The sequence below is a fragment of the Carassius carassius genome, chromosome 4 (assembly GCF_963082965.1).
Source record: "Carassius carassius chromosome 4, fCarCar2.1, whole genome shotgun sequence".
NCBI classification, from domain to species: Eukaryota; Metazoa; Chordata; class Actinopteri; order Cypriniformes; family Cyprinidae; genus Carassius; species Carassius carassius.
The window spans coordinates 37,968,914-37,986,851 of NC_081758.1; the positions used below are offsets into that span (position 1 = coordinate 37,968,914).

The 17,938-nt window shown below is 37.3% G+C and overlaps 1 protein-coding gene across 2 annotated transcripts in view; it reads right to left on the reverse strand.

Annotated features, from left to right (window-relative positions):
• Positions 1–601: 601 nt before the first annotated feature.
• The window catches only part of LOC132139977 (metal transporter CNNM4), a 43,808-nt gene continuing 26,471 nt past the window's right edge, over positions 602–17,938 (reverse strand). The window contains exons 5-7 of one of the 2 annotated variants that reach the window (XM_059548720.1): positions 17,629–17,725; positions 10,529–10,704; positions 602–2,461 (exon numbers count right to left, since the gene is read on the reverse strand). In XM_059548720.1, the coding sequence (XP_059404703.1) occupies positions 2,222–2,461; positions 10,529–10,704; positions 17,629–17,725 (513 nt within the window). In that variant the 3' untranslated portion in view covers positions 602–2,221. Of the gene's footprint in view, positions 2,462–10,528; positions 10,705–15,444; positions 15,552–17,628; positions 17,726–17,938 lie in introns of those variants that run through there. The other variant, XM_059548721.1, reaches the window with a different exon arrangement.

The following is a 17,938-nucleotide window of genomic DNA, read 5'->3' on the forward strand; positions in this document are numbered from 1 at the left end:
AGTTTGGATGCTTCCTATGATTTGATGATTCGTTATAAATGACTTTTGTTTGTTATAACTGTCACATGGCTTTATGTATTTGAATTTGAGGTCATTATATTATGACATATAATAATAATAATAATAATAGGATAAGTTAGAAAAGAACATGTAGACATGCAGTGACAATCTATGACATAATGACAAAATATTTAAATGTATGTTTTATGAAGATTATAATAGAATGAAATAGACATTATGACTATAATTAAAATGTATTATTATTATTTTAATAAAATTGGAATAAAAGCAGGGATGTACTGTAGCATTGTAGTGTTTTGGGCCTCACCATATAAGGTTTCTTTAATTTTTAATATATTAATATTACTGTATGATATTTCAGATATAAATAAATGCAACTAAAAGATTTCCTGTGAACATCAATATTAGCCAGTAGATCTGCTAATGGTTTAAATTACAATTACATTCTCTAATATGCACCCAATTTATTTGCACAGGAAATTTTTCATATTAAGTACTTTTAGTCCATTTATACACCTACACAATCTGAGGGTTATTACAAAATACATCACCGGTAATGATTACAAGAATATGGAACATATTACACTGATTAAATAAATAATTTAATAACCAAACTCAGATCAACTTAAGGAATACCTCTCCCAAAGCACAAAATAACTTGGAAAAATACAGTATAAAAAGAATGAAGTTGTTACCCCTAAAAAAAAATCTGCAGTTTCCACTAAAGAAAAAAAAAAAGTGTAAGTTCACAATGTATTTCTTGACCAATTTGAGAAGGACAAGATATAATTCAATGAACACTTTGAATGAACAGGGAGTGTCTTCTAAAAAACTGAACAGCTGTCAATAGCCAAAAAAATTTGAGATACACAGTGCAGTTCTTGCTCCCCATTTTATAATATTCAAGAGATGCTACAGAATAAAAGAGGCTTTTGTGTGTCCATTTGACTAGGCATGTGATGATATCTTACTATCAATGTGTATATGAGACACTTTTCACTTTGATTGTCCTTATCAGTTTAAACATATTTGGTATAAAAGCAAAAGATGTGCACAGTGGGGGGAAAAAAGGCAAAAAACATTGAAGTCACTTCCTGAATCCGCCATTTCCTAGTTTTAGGCTTCTACAAATTGTAGTCTGTACCATGTCAACCTGTTTAGAAAATACAACAATTTTAAGAAGTCACAAAAACAAAGAAATAAAATCATTTTTAAAAAATATACAACCTCAATTTGATGCTAAATAAATACAGCTTTAAAGAGTTAAATTATTTTGGTTAGATTACCTCTGGTCCAATGGGAGCAACAGATACAGTTCAAGAGCTCTAATCACAAACATTTTGTGCAGAAAAGTGACTCTGTTTACAGTTGCACTACAACGACAAATGCTTGTTCTCTTTGGAGTAAAAAAAGTCAATGCATTCATTTTAAAAGGACAATTCTACACATACACAAACACTAAATCACACATGAACACTGCCACAGACAACCAGCAGAACTATGTGACAAAAATGACAAGTGGATGCCATGTGTATCTTAGTATTTGGTGCATTTGACGAAAGCATGCTTCACTTTTTTTTTGACCACTTGTCGCATGGGTTCAAGTAAATGAACGGGGAATTACTGAACATGCAGTTAGTATGTGAAGCTCAGCGTCTCCCTGAGTTGTTGCTTGGGCTGCAACGACCAAATTGGACTCATGCGTTGTCATATGTACAAACACACTCACCGGCATGTATATCTGTATCACAAACTCATTCTAATCTTCACTCACACACACAAACACAAATACAATTTGGTACAATGATGAATTAGCTATGGACTAACACAAAATAAAAAGGCATCCGCAGTTTCCCTCCTTCGCATTTCTGTGATCAACCTCAATAGAAAAATGACAAAATAAACATCTTTGAATATAGAAATGTCTCTATTCGCGCAGTCTATAAAACGCCCCATGTGTCTGTCTGAAACAGTTTCCTTTCTCAGTCCAGATACCCTTTGGTTTCTCTGTCTTCATCTTGCACAATGTGTTACACAATGTTATCCTTGGATGTCTCAGCAAATGGTTGTTTTTCATACACCCGCACGTTTATACTGGGAGCTGTAATAGTTGGTGCTAAAAGGGGTCTGATTAAAAGTTCTGGGAAAAGTGCTTAATGTCCAATGGGAGTGTGGGATATGGGTAAATCGTGTGAGTGTGTCAAATGGCACTGTCGTTATGTGTGCTGTGGTTGGCCTGGCGCGCAGGTTGGCTGTTCTGTTCATTGAGGAGTGAGGTTGTCTCATCAGTGGCGTCTGCAAGCGAGATGATGTTTTCTGAAGACGGATGGGGAGCGGATGATATGCTGTTATCCACACGGCCGTGTCCGCTGTCTGGAGACTGCGGCGAGCTGTCCAGCCGAGACGCCATCAGACCGTTTTGATACTGAGAGCGTGTGATCTGGAAAAAGAAAGATGGAAACGTTGGTTGGTGAGCTATTCTGTAATTTTGATGGATGAGAGAATAAATCATATTTGTGATGCACTGAAATAAAAAAAAGTTCTAATATAGATGAAAAAGAGGTTAAATAATCAAGTTTCTTTAATAATCAACAGTAAATTTTAAATGTACAATATCAAGTTTTATTCTTAGAGAAAAATGGTATCTGTGAGGATTTCCAGTCAGGATTTAGACTGTATCATAGTACTGATACTGCTTTCCTTGGAGTTACAAAATGACCTGCTCTTATTATCTGACCATGGTTGTATCTCTCTATAAGTGTTATTGGATCTTAGCACTGCATTCTATTGACCTTAGAGAAAAATGGTATCTGTGAGGATTTCCAGTCAGGATTTAGACTGTATCATACAGTCGTGGCCAAAAGTTTTGAGAATTACATAAATATTAGTTTTCAAAAAGTTTGCTGCTAAACTGCTTTTAAATCTTTGTTTCAGTTGTTTCTGTGATGTACTGAAATATAATTACAAGCACTTCATACGTTTCAAAGGCTTTTATCGACAATTACATGACATTTATGCAAAGAGTCAGTATTTGCAGTGTTGGCCCTTCTTTTTCAGGACCTCTGCAATTCGACTGGGCATGCTCTCAATCAACTTCTGGGCCAAATCCTGACTGATAGCAACCCATTCTTTCATAATCACTTCTTGGAGTTTGTCAGAATTAGTGGGTTTTTGTTTGTCCACCCGCCTCTTGAGGATTGACCACAAGTTCTCAATGGGATTAAGATCTGGGGAGTTTCCAGGCCATGGACCCAAAATTTCAACATGGTCCCTGAGCCACTTAGTTATCACTTTTGCCTTATGGCATGGTGCTCCATCGTGCTGGAAAATGCATTGTTCTTCACCAAACTGTTGTTGGATTGTTGGAAGAAGTTGCTGTTGGAGGGTGTTTTGGTACCATTCTTTATTCATGGCTGTGTTTTTGGGCAGAATTGTGAGTGAGCCCACTCCTTTGGATGAGAAGCAACCCCACACATAAATGGTGTCAGGATGCTTTACTGTTGGCATGACACAGGACTGATGGTAGCGCTCACCTTTTCTTCTCTGGACAAGCCTTTTTCCAGATGCCCCAAACAATCGGAAAGGGGCTTCATCGGAGAATATGACTTTGCCCCAGTCCTCAGCAGTCCATTCACTATACTTTCTGCAGAAGATCAATCTGTCCCTGATGTTTTTTTTGGAGAGAAGTGGCTTCTTTGCTGCCCTTCTTGACACCAGGCCATCTTCCAAAAGTCTTCGTCTCACTGTGCGTGCAGATGCGCTCACACCTGCCTGCTGCCATTCCTGAGCAAGCTCTGCACTGGTGGCACTCCGATCCCGCAGCTGAATCCTCTTTAGGAGACGATCCTGGCGCTTGCTGGACTTTCTTGGACGCCCTGAAGCCTTCTTTACAAGAATTGAACCTCTTTCCTTGAAGTTCTTGATGATCCTATAAATTGTTGATTTAGGTGCAATCTTAGTAGCCACAATATCCTTGCCTGTGAAGCCATTTTTATGCAACGCAATGATGGCTGCACGCGTTTCTTTGCAGGTCACCATGGTTAACAATGGAAGAACAATGATTTCAAGCATCACCCTCCTTTTAACATGTCAAGTCTGCCATTCTAGCCCAATCAGCCTGACATAATGATCTCCAGCCTTGTGGTCGTCAACATTCTCACCTGAGTTAACAAGACGATTACTGAAATGATCTCAGCAGGTCTTTTAATGACAGCAATGAAATGCAGTGGAAAGGTTTTTTTGGGATTAAGTTAATTTTCATGGCAAAGAAGGACTATGCAATTCATCTGATCATTCTTCATAACATTCTGGAGTATATGTAAATTGCTATTATAAAAACTTAAGCAGCAACTTTTCCAATTTCCAATATTTATGTAATTCTCAAAACTTTTGGCCACGACTGTAGTACTGAGACTGCTTTCCTTGGAGTTACAAAATGACCTGCTCTTATTATCTGACCATGGTTGTATCTCTCTATAAGTGTTATTGGATCTTAGCACTGCATTCTATTGACCACAACATTCTTTTGCACAGACTAGAAATTTTGTTGGCTTTAATGGAAGTGCAGTAGCATGGTTTTAATCATACTTATATGACCGCCATGAATTCGTAGCAGTGAATAAAGAGGTATCATATCAATCGCAAGTGCAGTATGGAGTACCTCAAGGCTCAGTACTAGGGCCGTTACTCTTCACGCTTTACATGTTACCCTTGGGAGATATCATCAAGAAACACGGTGTTAGCTTTCACTGTTATGCTGATGATACTCAGCTCTATATTTCTTTGCGGCCCGGCGAAACATACCAAAAACTTTTGAAAAACCAAAAAAAATTGAAAAACTAAATGATGACGAGAAATTTCTTACTGCTAAATTCTGAAAAAACAGTTGTGTTAATTATAGGACCTAAAAACTCTGCATATAATAATCTGGAACGCTGTCTAAAACTTGATGGCTGCTCTTTCAATTCTTTGTCATCAGTTAGGAACCTAGGTGTGCTATTTGATAGCAATCTTTCCTTAGAAAGCCACATTTCTAGCATTTATAAAACTGCATTTTTCCATCTCAAAAACATATCTAAATTGCAGAAATGTTAATTAATGCATTAATGACCTCAAGGTTAGATTATTGTAATGCTTTATATGGTGGTTGCCTGCATGCTTAATAAACAAACTGCAGCTAGTCCAAAATGCAACAGCTAGAGTTCTTACTAGAACCAGGAAGTATGACCATATTAGCCCAGTTCTGTCAGCACTAGACACTTATTACTAATAAAGCCCTGAATGGTTTAGCAGCTCAATATTTGAACAAGCTCTTGTTACATTGTAGTCCTCCATGTCCACTGTGTTCTGACAACTCTGGAATAACCTACCTAACATTGTTCGAGAGGCAGACACACACTTGCAGTTTAAATCTAGATTAAAGACCTATCTCTTTAACCTGCCTTACACATAATACACTAATGCGCTTCTAATATCCAAATCCGTTAAATTATTTTTATGCTGCATTTATTAGGTAAACCGGAACCGGGAACACATCCCATAGCACCCAATGTACTTGTTACATCATTAGAAGAATGGCATCTACGCTAATATTAATCTGTTTCTCTCTTATTCCGAGGTCACCGTAGCCACCAGTTCCAGTCTGTATCCAGATCAGAGGGTCACTGCAGTCACCCGGATCCAGTACGTATCCAGACCAGATGGTGGATCAGGACCTAGAGAGGACCTCTATATCCCTGAAAGACATTGGAGACCAGGACAACTAGATGAGCCTTGTCTCAGACGACCACCGGCACAAGACCACAGGAAACAGATTACTCTTTTGCACAATCTGACTTTGCTGCAGCCTGTAATTGAACTGCTGGTTTCGTCTGGTCAGAGGAGAACTGGCCCCCCGACTGAGCCTGGTTTCTCCCAAGGGGCGGAGCAAGGACACATCCAGGGATTTGAACTGTGCTTGGTTGATGTAAACTCTGAACTGAAACAGTACTTTGGCAATGACTGATGACGTCCACAAGAACAGAAGTCAAACAAGAACGCATATTGAGAAACATGCTAATTAAATTCAGACGTACTACATCCAACATGTTGTCAGTTGCGTCACTTCACTGCAATTCATGAATCATCTCCCATGGCCTCATTGGAAACTAAAGTTTCAATCGAATGCAGACTTAAGAATCTGGGTGGGAAGCAGTAGGTCATCCGGCCACTACTGTTTTTCACCTATCATATAGTAGTTATATTATATGTATTAACATTAAGTGACTTCGCATCTGACGGACAACCATGTTCAGTGACACATCCGGTGACAATTCCGGTTTTGACATGTACAGCTATATTCCTATTGTGACAGAAAAACCAAAATAAATAAGACTAATTTAGTGAATTTTAAATATATACATATTTATTATACTATTTATTATAGATTTTTTTCCCCCAAACATGTAGGCTATTTGAGTGGAATATTATGTAATACCAGTACTGTTGTATGTTGCAAATTAACTCTGCCATGTAATTAATATGCTTGAAAGAAACCGATACGTATCATCAATTAAAGATAGAGACCGATTCTCTGCGAATACCTCGTCGACCATTGGCACAAGACCATGGGAATCAGACAAGTCCTCTGCACAATATAACCTGTGTTGCAGCCTGGAATTTAACCATGCCACACTGGTTTCATCTGGCCAGAGGAGATCAGGCCCACCAACTGATGCCATACATCAGATGCCCTGTCACTTAATGTTAATAACGCAGCTGTCAGTTCCTCTGTCAGAGTGAATGTTCGTGTCTGTGTTTGAGTGTCTGCATAAACACCCTTGACCGTTGCAAACTCCTATAATAACAACATGCTTCTTCAGCGAGTGTCTATTATAAAACACTTGCCAGACATGTGATCATAATGAAATGTGCCTGTGCAAAAAGCTATCAGAGCGCACACACACACACGCTCTGTTTGTTTGTATACCAATAATCACAGACTCGTGCTTATCTAATGTATGATTGCTGTATGTCACTGTAATCGTCTACCATCTAAACTTTACTGGTGAGATATTGGTTAGTTCGGGAAGTAGTGGCCTAATGGTTAGAGAGTCGGACTCCCAATCGAAAGGTTGTGAGTTCGAGTCCCGGGCCGGCAGGAATTGTGGGTGGGGGGAGTGCATGTACAGTTCTCTCTCCACCTTCAATACCACGACTTAGGTGCCCTTGAGCAAGGCATCGAACCCCCAACTGCTCCCCGGGCGCCGCAGCATAAATGGCTGCCCACTGCTCCGGGTGTGTGCTCACAGTGTGTGTGTGTGTTCACTGCTCTGTGTGTGTGCATTTCGGATGGGTTAAATGCAGAGCACAAATTCTGAGTATGGGTCACCATACTTGGCTGAATGTCACTTTCACTTGCTTTATTCAGCACAGTATGTTTTGTAACATCGCTATCCTTTAATGTAAACAGTCTGCAAAGTTGTTAATCAAAAAAGTGCATAATAAATAAAGATATTGCCTCTCAAAAGAAAGAGTCAACTCTGACCCGTCTTAACGAGACGACATTTTCAAATCTTTTGCCTGTATACGTCACAAGGTAACACATTTACACACAATCCCAGCCTGCCCACGAAATACGAACAAACTGACCTTCCCACAAACACTACCAATAGTTAGTGTTTACATCATGTCGAGAAGACGCAGTGTTTTCAGCCTCACTGGGGGCATTCTAACACCGTTTCCACATGTGCACCTCAAATAAAGTAAATAATGAATGCAATAAAACTGCTGTCACCACATGTAAATTACCACATACATATATAAGTTTAAACTTACCACTGAGAAACGGCCTGATCTATTTGTGCTTGCGATGGAGCTTGAGTGACTGCATCGGTATCATTCTTGGATACAGGCTCGAATTTATAAGGTAATATTGATGCCATTTTTGTAACCTTATTGTTTACAAGTAACCCTCCGGAGCAAAAATGAATTATGGTAATGGCCATTTCGTTTCCGAGACGCATTGTATCCAGAAAGACCAATTACAACACACTTGGCCAGCTGACCAATCAGAGCAGAGTAGGTTTATGGAAGGGAAGAGTTTACGGACCTTAAACTCAGAACGGCTTTGAACAAATCATGTTGAAATCATTGAAAAATTATTCTAATATTAAATGTATATTCTGAGAATATTACAATGTTTTCTGGCCCTTGATGCAGTAAAACCTGTTGTAGGGGACTCCGGAACAAAATTAGGACACTTTAAAATACCATATGACCTGATTTAATAATAGAGGTATGTTTGTTCTCATCAGTCGCTGCACGAGTTAACCCTTGCGTGGTGTTCATATTTTTGTTATTCAGCCAGTGTTCATAGGTCTGGTGGACCCACTGCATTTTTGCGTTTTTAATTCAATGCAATTAAATATTTTGTTTTGAAATACTAAACAGATGTTTACTTCATCAATTACAAGCAATAATCAGCATATATGGTTAATATTTGCCCTTTACCTTTGTTAGATTACATTTATGATTTGTAATCATAATCAAATAAACATTTAAAGTGCTACAACCTTGTGCAGAAACGGCAAGGGCAGAAACACAAAACTCACACTCACACTCACACTCACACTCACACTCACACTCACACTCTCTCTCTCTCTCTCTCTCTCTCTCTCACACACACACACACACACACTCACACACACACACACTAAAAGCAGGCCCAGACAAGAGGAGGGGACAGAGTGACAATTTCTTCACTTTTATTAGCCTGGGTCCAGTGGACCGGAACATACTTTATGTAATATACATGTGTAGGGGGTGCTGTGTTCTGTGTGACGAAATGTGTTCTGATATGTTTTCTTCACAGAATATGAGCCAAGGCCAATGAGTCTGAATTAATTGTTCCTTTTCATAAAAAATGAAAACAGGTCCCACAGATCAAAACACCATACAAGGGTTAAAGTTATATATGATTACGAAAGCATGTTAGTGCTAGCCCTCACTGATCTCATACAGATTACATTTGCAGTGCTTGCAGTTTTACAAAATAAAATATTTGTATTGCCTATGAGAACCATAGTGAAAATGCCCAAAAAGGGGTGGTACTCCACATAATGTGACTTGACACTGACTGGACTATATATATATCCAGAGGCAGAACAAACAGTCTAGAACAGTGACAGCTGTGGCTGAATGTGTATAAAAAATTCCTCACTTTCGCACTGCGTTGCCCAACCGACTGAAATGGAAGAAATAGCATCTGTGTTTAATTGATGTCTTTCTGTAGTTGGAACACTTACAGAAACGCGTCTCTTACAGGACGTTTCTTTCAACATGTGAAGTTTGGTCAAGTTTATAGAAATAGTTTACACAATAATGAAAAGTTGCTTAAAATGTTCTCACCCTTAGGTCATCCAAGATATAGATGAGTTTCATTCTTCATGGGAACATATTTAAGCATTCAGCAGACACTTTTATCCAAAGCGACTAACAGTGCATTCAGGCTATACATTTTTTTTATTTACCAGTATGTAAAAAAACTAACACCTGGAATAGGTCAGCATTATGTCACTTGCTCACCAATGGATCCCCTGCAGTGAATGGGTGCCGTCATAATGGGAGTCCAAACAGTTGATAAAACATCACAATAATCCACAAGTACCCACACAACTCCAGACCATCAATTAACATCTTTTAAAGTGAAAAGTTGTGTGTTTGTAAGAATCATTCAGGAGTTTTAACTTTGAACTGTCCATAATCTATACAAAGGATTTCTCCAGTGAAAAGTACATCCCCTGTTGTCCTCTTACATTAAAATCCATTGACATATTCGTTTAAAACTGTTTTTGCTTGTAAACAGTGCTTGATCTGTGCATACTTCTCTCCTAATTCAGACAAGAAAGCAATATGGATATATGGACAGAGGACTTGTATTTTAGCCAGAAGCAATAGTTTAAAATTGAAAACACCACTTTACTTCACAAGACATTAATTGAAGGACTGGAGTGATGTGGATTATTGTGATGTTTTTATCAGCTGTTTGAACTCTCATTCTGACGACACCCATTCACTCCACTAGTGAGCAAGTGATGTAATACTAAATTTCTCCAAATCAGTTCTGATAAAGAAAAACTCATCTACTTCTTGGATGGTCTGAGGCTGAGAAAAGTTTCAGCAAATTTTAATTCATGGGTGAAACGTTCCGTTAATGTAATTTTACATAACACATTATTTACAATACAAGTGCCCCACAAACGAATCAGTTGAAAATCAGCATAGATTAAAAGAACTTAGTTCATTAAAATGAAAATCGATCAAAAACGAGAAATCAAGCCATTAGTGTCCACACAGCTGACATTTTGAGTGCACAAAATAGACGCAGACACAGTCAAAACGCACCATTGGAGAAACGATAATTAAACTTCGTTCGGTCAATGATTTAGGCCCTCCAATACCATTTTGACCAAAGCCGAAATTCATTTTCGGCTGAATATTTCAGTGCATCACTTAAATATACCTTTACCTTCACAAACTGTAGGTCCTCCAGAGCTCGGACGTTGAAGTCTGGGGTGTACTGTGGCAAGGCAGCACTGCTGAGCTGCGTGTTGCTGCCGCTGACGGACTGAGGTTCAGGGCGATCCGTGTAGCTCAGAGACGCTGATCGGTTGAGCCCGCAAATGTGAGATGGCGAAAGGAACTCTGAAAAAAGAGAAAAACAAAAAACAGGGAAAAGGTGTGGGAGAGGAGGGTGAGTACACAGGAATAAATTATATTTTACAATTTATAAAAAAAAAACCCAGCTATTTTAAACCTGTTTTTACTTTTTTTTTTTGATCAAATAAATAAATAAATGGTATTGTAGAAATAAATAAATAGTACTTTGCAATATGATGAGCAAAGTTGCCATTAAAATAAAATAATGCAACCAAGTGAGCTAGCGTGCTGAGGCTGGTAAGTGAATATATATGTATGGGTAAATGCATCTGAAAAAACAATTATGTCCTAAAAGATTCATATGGTATTAATACAATCTTTTTTTTTTGTCTATTTCCCTAGTTTTCAATTTTTTCTATTTTACCTACAGTTGAGGTCTTTAGAATTGTTTATTAATAATAAGAATAATAATCATTATAAAAAGTGACAGAGACATTAAATGTAGTGTCTCGACCAAAATAATTCTTTAATTTCTGGCAATTTTATAATCCAGACATAGAGGTATATCTGAAAAAATGTGAATATCATGGAAAAGGTCTTTATTTTTTGTAATTTACTTAAAAAAAAGCTAATTTTGTAATATTCTAGATTCAATGCACACAAATGAAATATTTCAAGAGGTTTTTTTTTTATTCTGATGTTTACTAATTCCAGTTTAGGAAAATTAAAAATTCAGTATCTCAAAAAAATTGAATATTCCAGAATATTAATTTTTAAGCTTGATTAGTTTGAGTAATTTTGATTATAAATACTGGGTACCTATTGGGCTAGTTTAGAACATGCAACCACTAATATTGGAAAGACTACTGACTTGACAGTTGTCCAAAACACAATCATAAGCACTCTCCACAAGGAGTGTATGCCACAGAAGGTCACTGCTGAAAGGGCGGGTAGTTCACAGAGTGCTGTATCAAAATATGTTCATAGAAAGTTGACTGGAAGGAAAAAGTGCACAAGCAACAGGAATGACCACAGCCTTGGGAAGATTGTCAGGAAAAGCCGATTCAAGAACTCGGGAGAGCTTCACAAGGAGTGGACTGAAGCCGGAGTCAGTGTATCAAGAGTCTCCACATTCAGACGTCTTCAGGTAAAGGGCTACAGCTGTCACATTCCTAGAACTAAGCCACTCCTGAACCAGAAAAAAATGTCAGAAGCATTTCACATGGGGTAAGTAGAAAAAGAACTGGACTGTTGCTCAGTGGTCCACAGTCCTCTTTTCAGATGAAAGTAAATTTAGCATTTCATTTGGAAATCAAGGAAGTTTCTGAAGTCAGTGATGATGTGGGTGCCGTGACGTCTGCTGGTCTTGGTCCATTGTGTTTTATCAAGTCCAAAGTCGATGCAGAAGATCTTGGAGCACTTTATGCTTCCATCTGCTGACAAGCTTTATGGAGATGCTGATTTCGTTTTCCAGCAGGACTTTAGCACCTGCCCACAGTGCCAAAACCACTTTCCAAGTGGTTTGATGACCATGATATTATTGTGCTTGATTGGCCAGCCAACTCACCTGACCTGAATACAGAGGAGCTGAAGGCCGCTATCAAAGCAACCTGGTCTCTCATAACACCTGAGCAGTGCCACAAGCTGATCGCCTCCATGCCACGCCGCATTGAAGCAGTAATTCATACAAAAGGAGCCCCAACCAGGTATTGAGTGCATAATTAAACCTGCTTTGGAGATCTTGAACATTTCTGTTTTGTAAATCTTTTTTTGATTGATCTTTGAGAAAATATTCAACTTTTTTGAGATACTGAATTTTTTATTTTCCTAAGCTGTAAGTTGTAACCATCAGAAGTAAAAAAAAAACTTTTAAAATATTTCATTTGTGTGCAATGAATCTAGAAAATACGAAAAGTTTGCATTTTTTAATTAAATTACAAAAAATAAAGAGCTTTTCCATGATATTAAATTTTTTTTAGATGCACCTGTAATCCAGAGTGTTCTTATGTGCTGAAATTATTGGGATGCATTTTTAAAAAATTTACTAATTTAGATCCTGCAAATAAAAAAGGTTTGGACAACTTTAAAGGGCGATTTTTTCAATATTTAGATTTTTTCGTACCCTCAGATTCTATATTTTCAAATAGTTGTATCTCCGCCAAATATTGTCATATCCTAACAATACATCAATGGAAAGCTTATTTATTCAGCTTTCAGATGATGTATAAATCTCAGTTTTGAAAAAAATTACACTTAAGACAGGGTCCAGGGTCACATATCTTGCAGCCAAGGCAAATAAATAAATAAATAAAACCTATCAAGAGCTTTAACATCTTCAGTGTATTAATGATCATCAGATCAAATGTCACACAAACACACTTATCACTACAAGATTCAAATGGAATTAGAGAGGTTCAAAGAGAGTTAAAAGAGTAGTTCACTCAAACATGAATACAGGGCCCATAGAATATAAGATATGATTCATATTGACCACTTTTATGGCTTCACAGCCCCAGATATCATTCTATAAAAAATAAAAAAAACAGTGAACTCATTGTCATGTTCAAGAAACCATTTTGAAATGATTCGAGCTTTTTGACATGGTGCATTATCCTGCTGGAAGTAGCCATCAGAGGATGGGTACATGGTGGTCATAAAGGGATGGACATGGTCAGAAACAATGCTCAGGTAGGCTGTGGCATTTAAATGATGCCCAATTGGCACTAAGGGGCCTAAAGTGTGCCAAGAAAACATCCCCCACACCATTACACCAGCACCACCAGCCTGCACAGTGGTAACAAGACATGATGGATCCATGTTCTCATTCGGTTTACGCCAAATTCTGACTCTAGCATCTGAATGTCTCAACAGAAATCGAGACTCATCAGACCAGGCAACTTTTTTCCAGTCTTCCAACTGTCCAACTTTGGTGAGCTCATGCAAATTGTAGCCTCTTTTTCCTATTTGTACTGGAGATGAGTGGTACCCGTTGGGGTCTTCTGCTGTTGTAGCCCATCCGCCTCAAGGTTGTGCATGTTGTGGCTTCACAAATGCTTTGCTGCACACCTCGGTTGTAACGAGTGGTTATTTCAGTCAAAGTTGCTCTTCTATCAGCTTGAATCAGTCGGCCCATTCTCCTCTCACCTCTAGCATCAACAAGGCATTTTCACCCACAGGACTGCTGCATACTGGATGTTTTTCCCTTTTCACACCATTCTTTGTAAACCCTAGAAATGGTTGTGCGTGAAAATCCCAGTAACTGAGCAGATTGTGAAATACTCAGACCGGCCCGTCTGGCACCAGCAACCATGCTCAAAATTGCTTAAATCACCTTTCTTTCCCATTCTGAAATTCAGTTTGGAGTTCAGGAGATTGTCTCGACCAGGACCACACCCCTAAATGCATTGAAGCAACTGCCATGTGATTGGTTGAACAGATAATTGCATTAATAAGAAATTGAACAGGTGTTCCTAATAATCCTTTAGGTGAGTGTATATATATGCATACATACATAAAACAATGTAGAGAATGCAGGAACATTAGCAGCAGTAGTAAAACACAAAATACTATTTAAAAGTTTAGTCAGCAAGTAATTATTAAACTAATTATAATTATTATTATTATCATTATTATTTCAGCGAGTATGAATTGATCAAAAGAAGAGATTTAAAATATTGAAAAAATATATACTTTCTATTCAAAGAATCCTGAAAAAATCATTTCCACAAAAAAATATTGAAGCACAACAACTGTTTTTTTTCACACTGATAATAATCAGTGTAACAACAAAAACTACAGTAAAAACTGCTGAAAATTTAGCTTTGCCATCACAGGAATTTCTTTTTACATTTTAAGATAAAATAGAAAACATTTATTCACAATTTCACAAGATTACTGTTATAATGGCATTTTTAAAATAAATAAAGCCTTGAAGAATAAGAGACTTATTTCAGAACATAAAAATATTACCAACCCCAAACCGTTCAACAAGTGTTCATGTGTATAAAGTCAGGTTTTTGTGATGTAAGTGTGTTTAGAGGCTATATATTCACACACAACACTACATAGTATAAATGTAAGACTGTATATAGATTCAGAAGTGAAGAATCAGCTACAGAAGGATAAGAACAGAGAGAGGCAGAAGTGCTGGATGTCACACAGACATGCGCCGCTCAGATCTCGCCACCTACTGGCACATTCTCAGTACAGCAGCTCGTTTAGAAGAATGTCAAGCCCCAGAAAGCAAAATCACCATTACAGCAATCTATATTTCTTGTGCATTACATTATCTTCTGAAGCCATATGATAACTTTACGTGATTGAATCCATTATCTACTGAAAATGCACCAGTTCTGACATCTATTTAGTGCTTGTACATGTTCATCATAAGTACTACTTTTATGGCACTTTTTGTGGCTTGACAGAGTCTACTTTTACATAAGAGCAGATTTTCTAAAAATATTAATAAATAAATAATTATTAAAGAAATAAAATCATACAGGTTTGAAATGACATGAGGATGAGTTAAATGTTGACAGTTTTAATTTTTTGTTGAAATATTTCTTAAAGCGTGTTTAATTGTTTAGACTCTGGAGGATAGCAGATGCATAAGAGGGATTTTTCAACTCTAGGTCAGTTAAAATATTCTAAAATTTGTTACGTTATTGACATTTGTGTACAAATATCTAATCTACTTTAGTGTAAGAGAAGAAGCAAAAGGCTGCTCCCTAATTAGCACTTAAGGGGTTATTTCTGTGAAAACTATTGCTGTTAATCAGTCCGACCCTTCCCAGTGAGTGGTTAGAGAGCCCAGACATGCCGGCAGTTACCTGGGAAACGAGAGAAGAGAGAGCATCTCTTAAGAGACAGGTGACGAGGACGAGACACTCTCACTGAGAGCGAGAGAGAAAGACAGAGATTGATGGGAAGGGTAAGACATGGATGAGGGAAGAGGGAAGTACAGGTACAGGAAAAACACAAGGTAGAAGACATACACTACTGTTCAAATGTTTACAGTCAGTAGGCAGTAGGAATTATATATTTTTATTCAGCAAGGATGCATTATGTTGCTCGATCACGATGGTAAAACACTTACAATATATTGCTATTTCAAATAAATGCTGTTCTTTTAAACTTTATATTCATGAAATAATCCTGAAAAAAAGTGTCGTGGTTTATACAAAAATATTAAGCACCACAACTGTTTTCAACATTGATAATAATATATATATATATATTTTTTTTTTGCATCAGCATTAGATTGATTTCTGAAGGATCGTGTGACACTGGAGTAATGGTGCTAAAAATTCAGCTTTGCATCACAGGAATAAATTACATTTTAAAGTATATTCAAATAGAAAACAGTTACTTGAAATTATATTAATAAATCACAATATTACAGTTTTAAATATTTTTAATCATACAAATGCAGCCTTTGTGAGCAGAAGAGATAATATGAATATAAAAAATATAAATCTTACCAACCTCAAATCTTTGAACGGTTGTGTACATACGTGAGCACAGATAGACAAACATAAAACGCAGCATGACATCTTTTATAAATAAAGGGATAATGGACCCAAAAATTTGAATTTGGTGATGGTTTTCCAAACAGATATGACTTTCCTTCTTTTGTGGATTGCAAAAGGAGATGTTAGGCAAAACATTCACGCTGCTCTTGTCAAAAGTCAGTTTGTGTGAGAATAAAGCCAGGCTCACACTGTGCGGTTTGGTCGTCTGAGACCAGAATTTAGGAAATCCTAAAATATTCCTATAATCCTAGGCTAAAATCTGTTGTCTTTGATCGCTGATTTGACATGTTCACTGACAGCCGATTAATGGCTGTTGTTGCAATCAATAATTTCTTCCCATTGAATTCTGGCAGTGTCTGATGATTTCGACACTTTCCTGTAGTGTGACTTCTACGAAGACCATTAAACCAAGAACCAATAGGAGCGCTGAACCTGATAATGCAATTAGCGCGACAACTTTAAACACCTCAGTAAAAATTTTCTGAATGAGTCAGGTGGACAGTACAAGAAGAAATACTTATTGAGTTTATTTATTAGGGGGCAGGATGTTTGAACACATGTTGTCTTTATTATCAAAGCATGTATTTAACAAAACTAATGCTACATATTGCTTTTGTTTGCTAGCTAACATTATAGCGAGAGAACGCGTTATAAATAAAATTTGCACAGTGTGTCTATTCCTCACACAAAGCTATCATATGGCTTCAAAACACTTGCAATATTGCAAGAGTAGTATAAAATACTTTTATGATGTTTATTTTCTGCAAATACTATTTACTTTTACTCTATAACAAAGAGCGGCATCCACATTCTGCCTGCAGTCTCATTCAGTACAAGACTGAAAAGTCATAGAAGTTTGGAAAGACATGAGGGTGAGCAAATTATGATAATTTCCAATAATGGGAGAAAAATCCCTTTAAATGAAAAAAAGGATAATGGCATCCTCTAGATGCGGCACTAGAGGGCAATGATCTACTGCTTTTCCTAAGCCCGATGAGGATAGATGGGTGGTCTGGAAAAGTCCTAATAACCCACGTGAGATAATTATAATTATGAGTGATTAGTGCTTTAAAGTGTTTTCTCATCTGCTGTTGAACCCTTTAATAATGTGGTATTTACCATAATGCATGCACAGACTCACAAACAAGACCACCTACTGCTCATCCACATACACAAATCTGAAAGGAGAGTGTAGGATATGAACTTTAAATAGACTATCCTGATCTTAGTCACTTAATATATGAACCCAGAGCTGTGAAGGGGATGGCAACACAATATGTAGTAATATATACAGGTATATACTGTATGTGCATGAGTATTAGACTTCCATATAGAATCCCATTTTGAAGTTTTTTAATCAAGCAGGATGAGATGAGTATTTGTTTGCATGTATTTGTTATTTGTGATGTATGTTGTATTTTCTGTGTGTTTGTCTCACCTGGTGTTGAAGCGCTGAGAGCCTTGACTCCATAGAAAGAGAAAGGCCCGGTCTCAAACTTCATATTCTCATTCCCAGCCTCCACCTCCACACGGCCCTGTGTACAAAGCAGCAAGATTAATCTGAGGGGCTTTTAACAAACAAAATTACGTTCGGAATTTCTTTTTCTTTTCTGAAAGAAGTCTCTTATGCTCAAAATAACTTTTTTATTTTTTTATTAGCTGAATTAAAAAAAAAAGTGTTAATTTGTATAAAAAAAACATACACTAACAATATTGTACATTCAAATCTGATCAGTAAGAAAACCGTC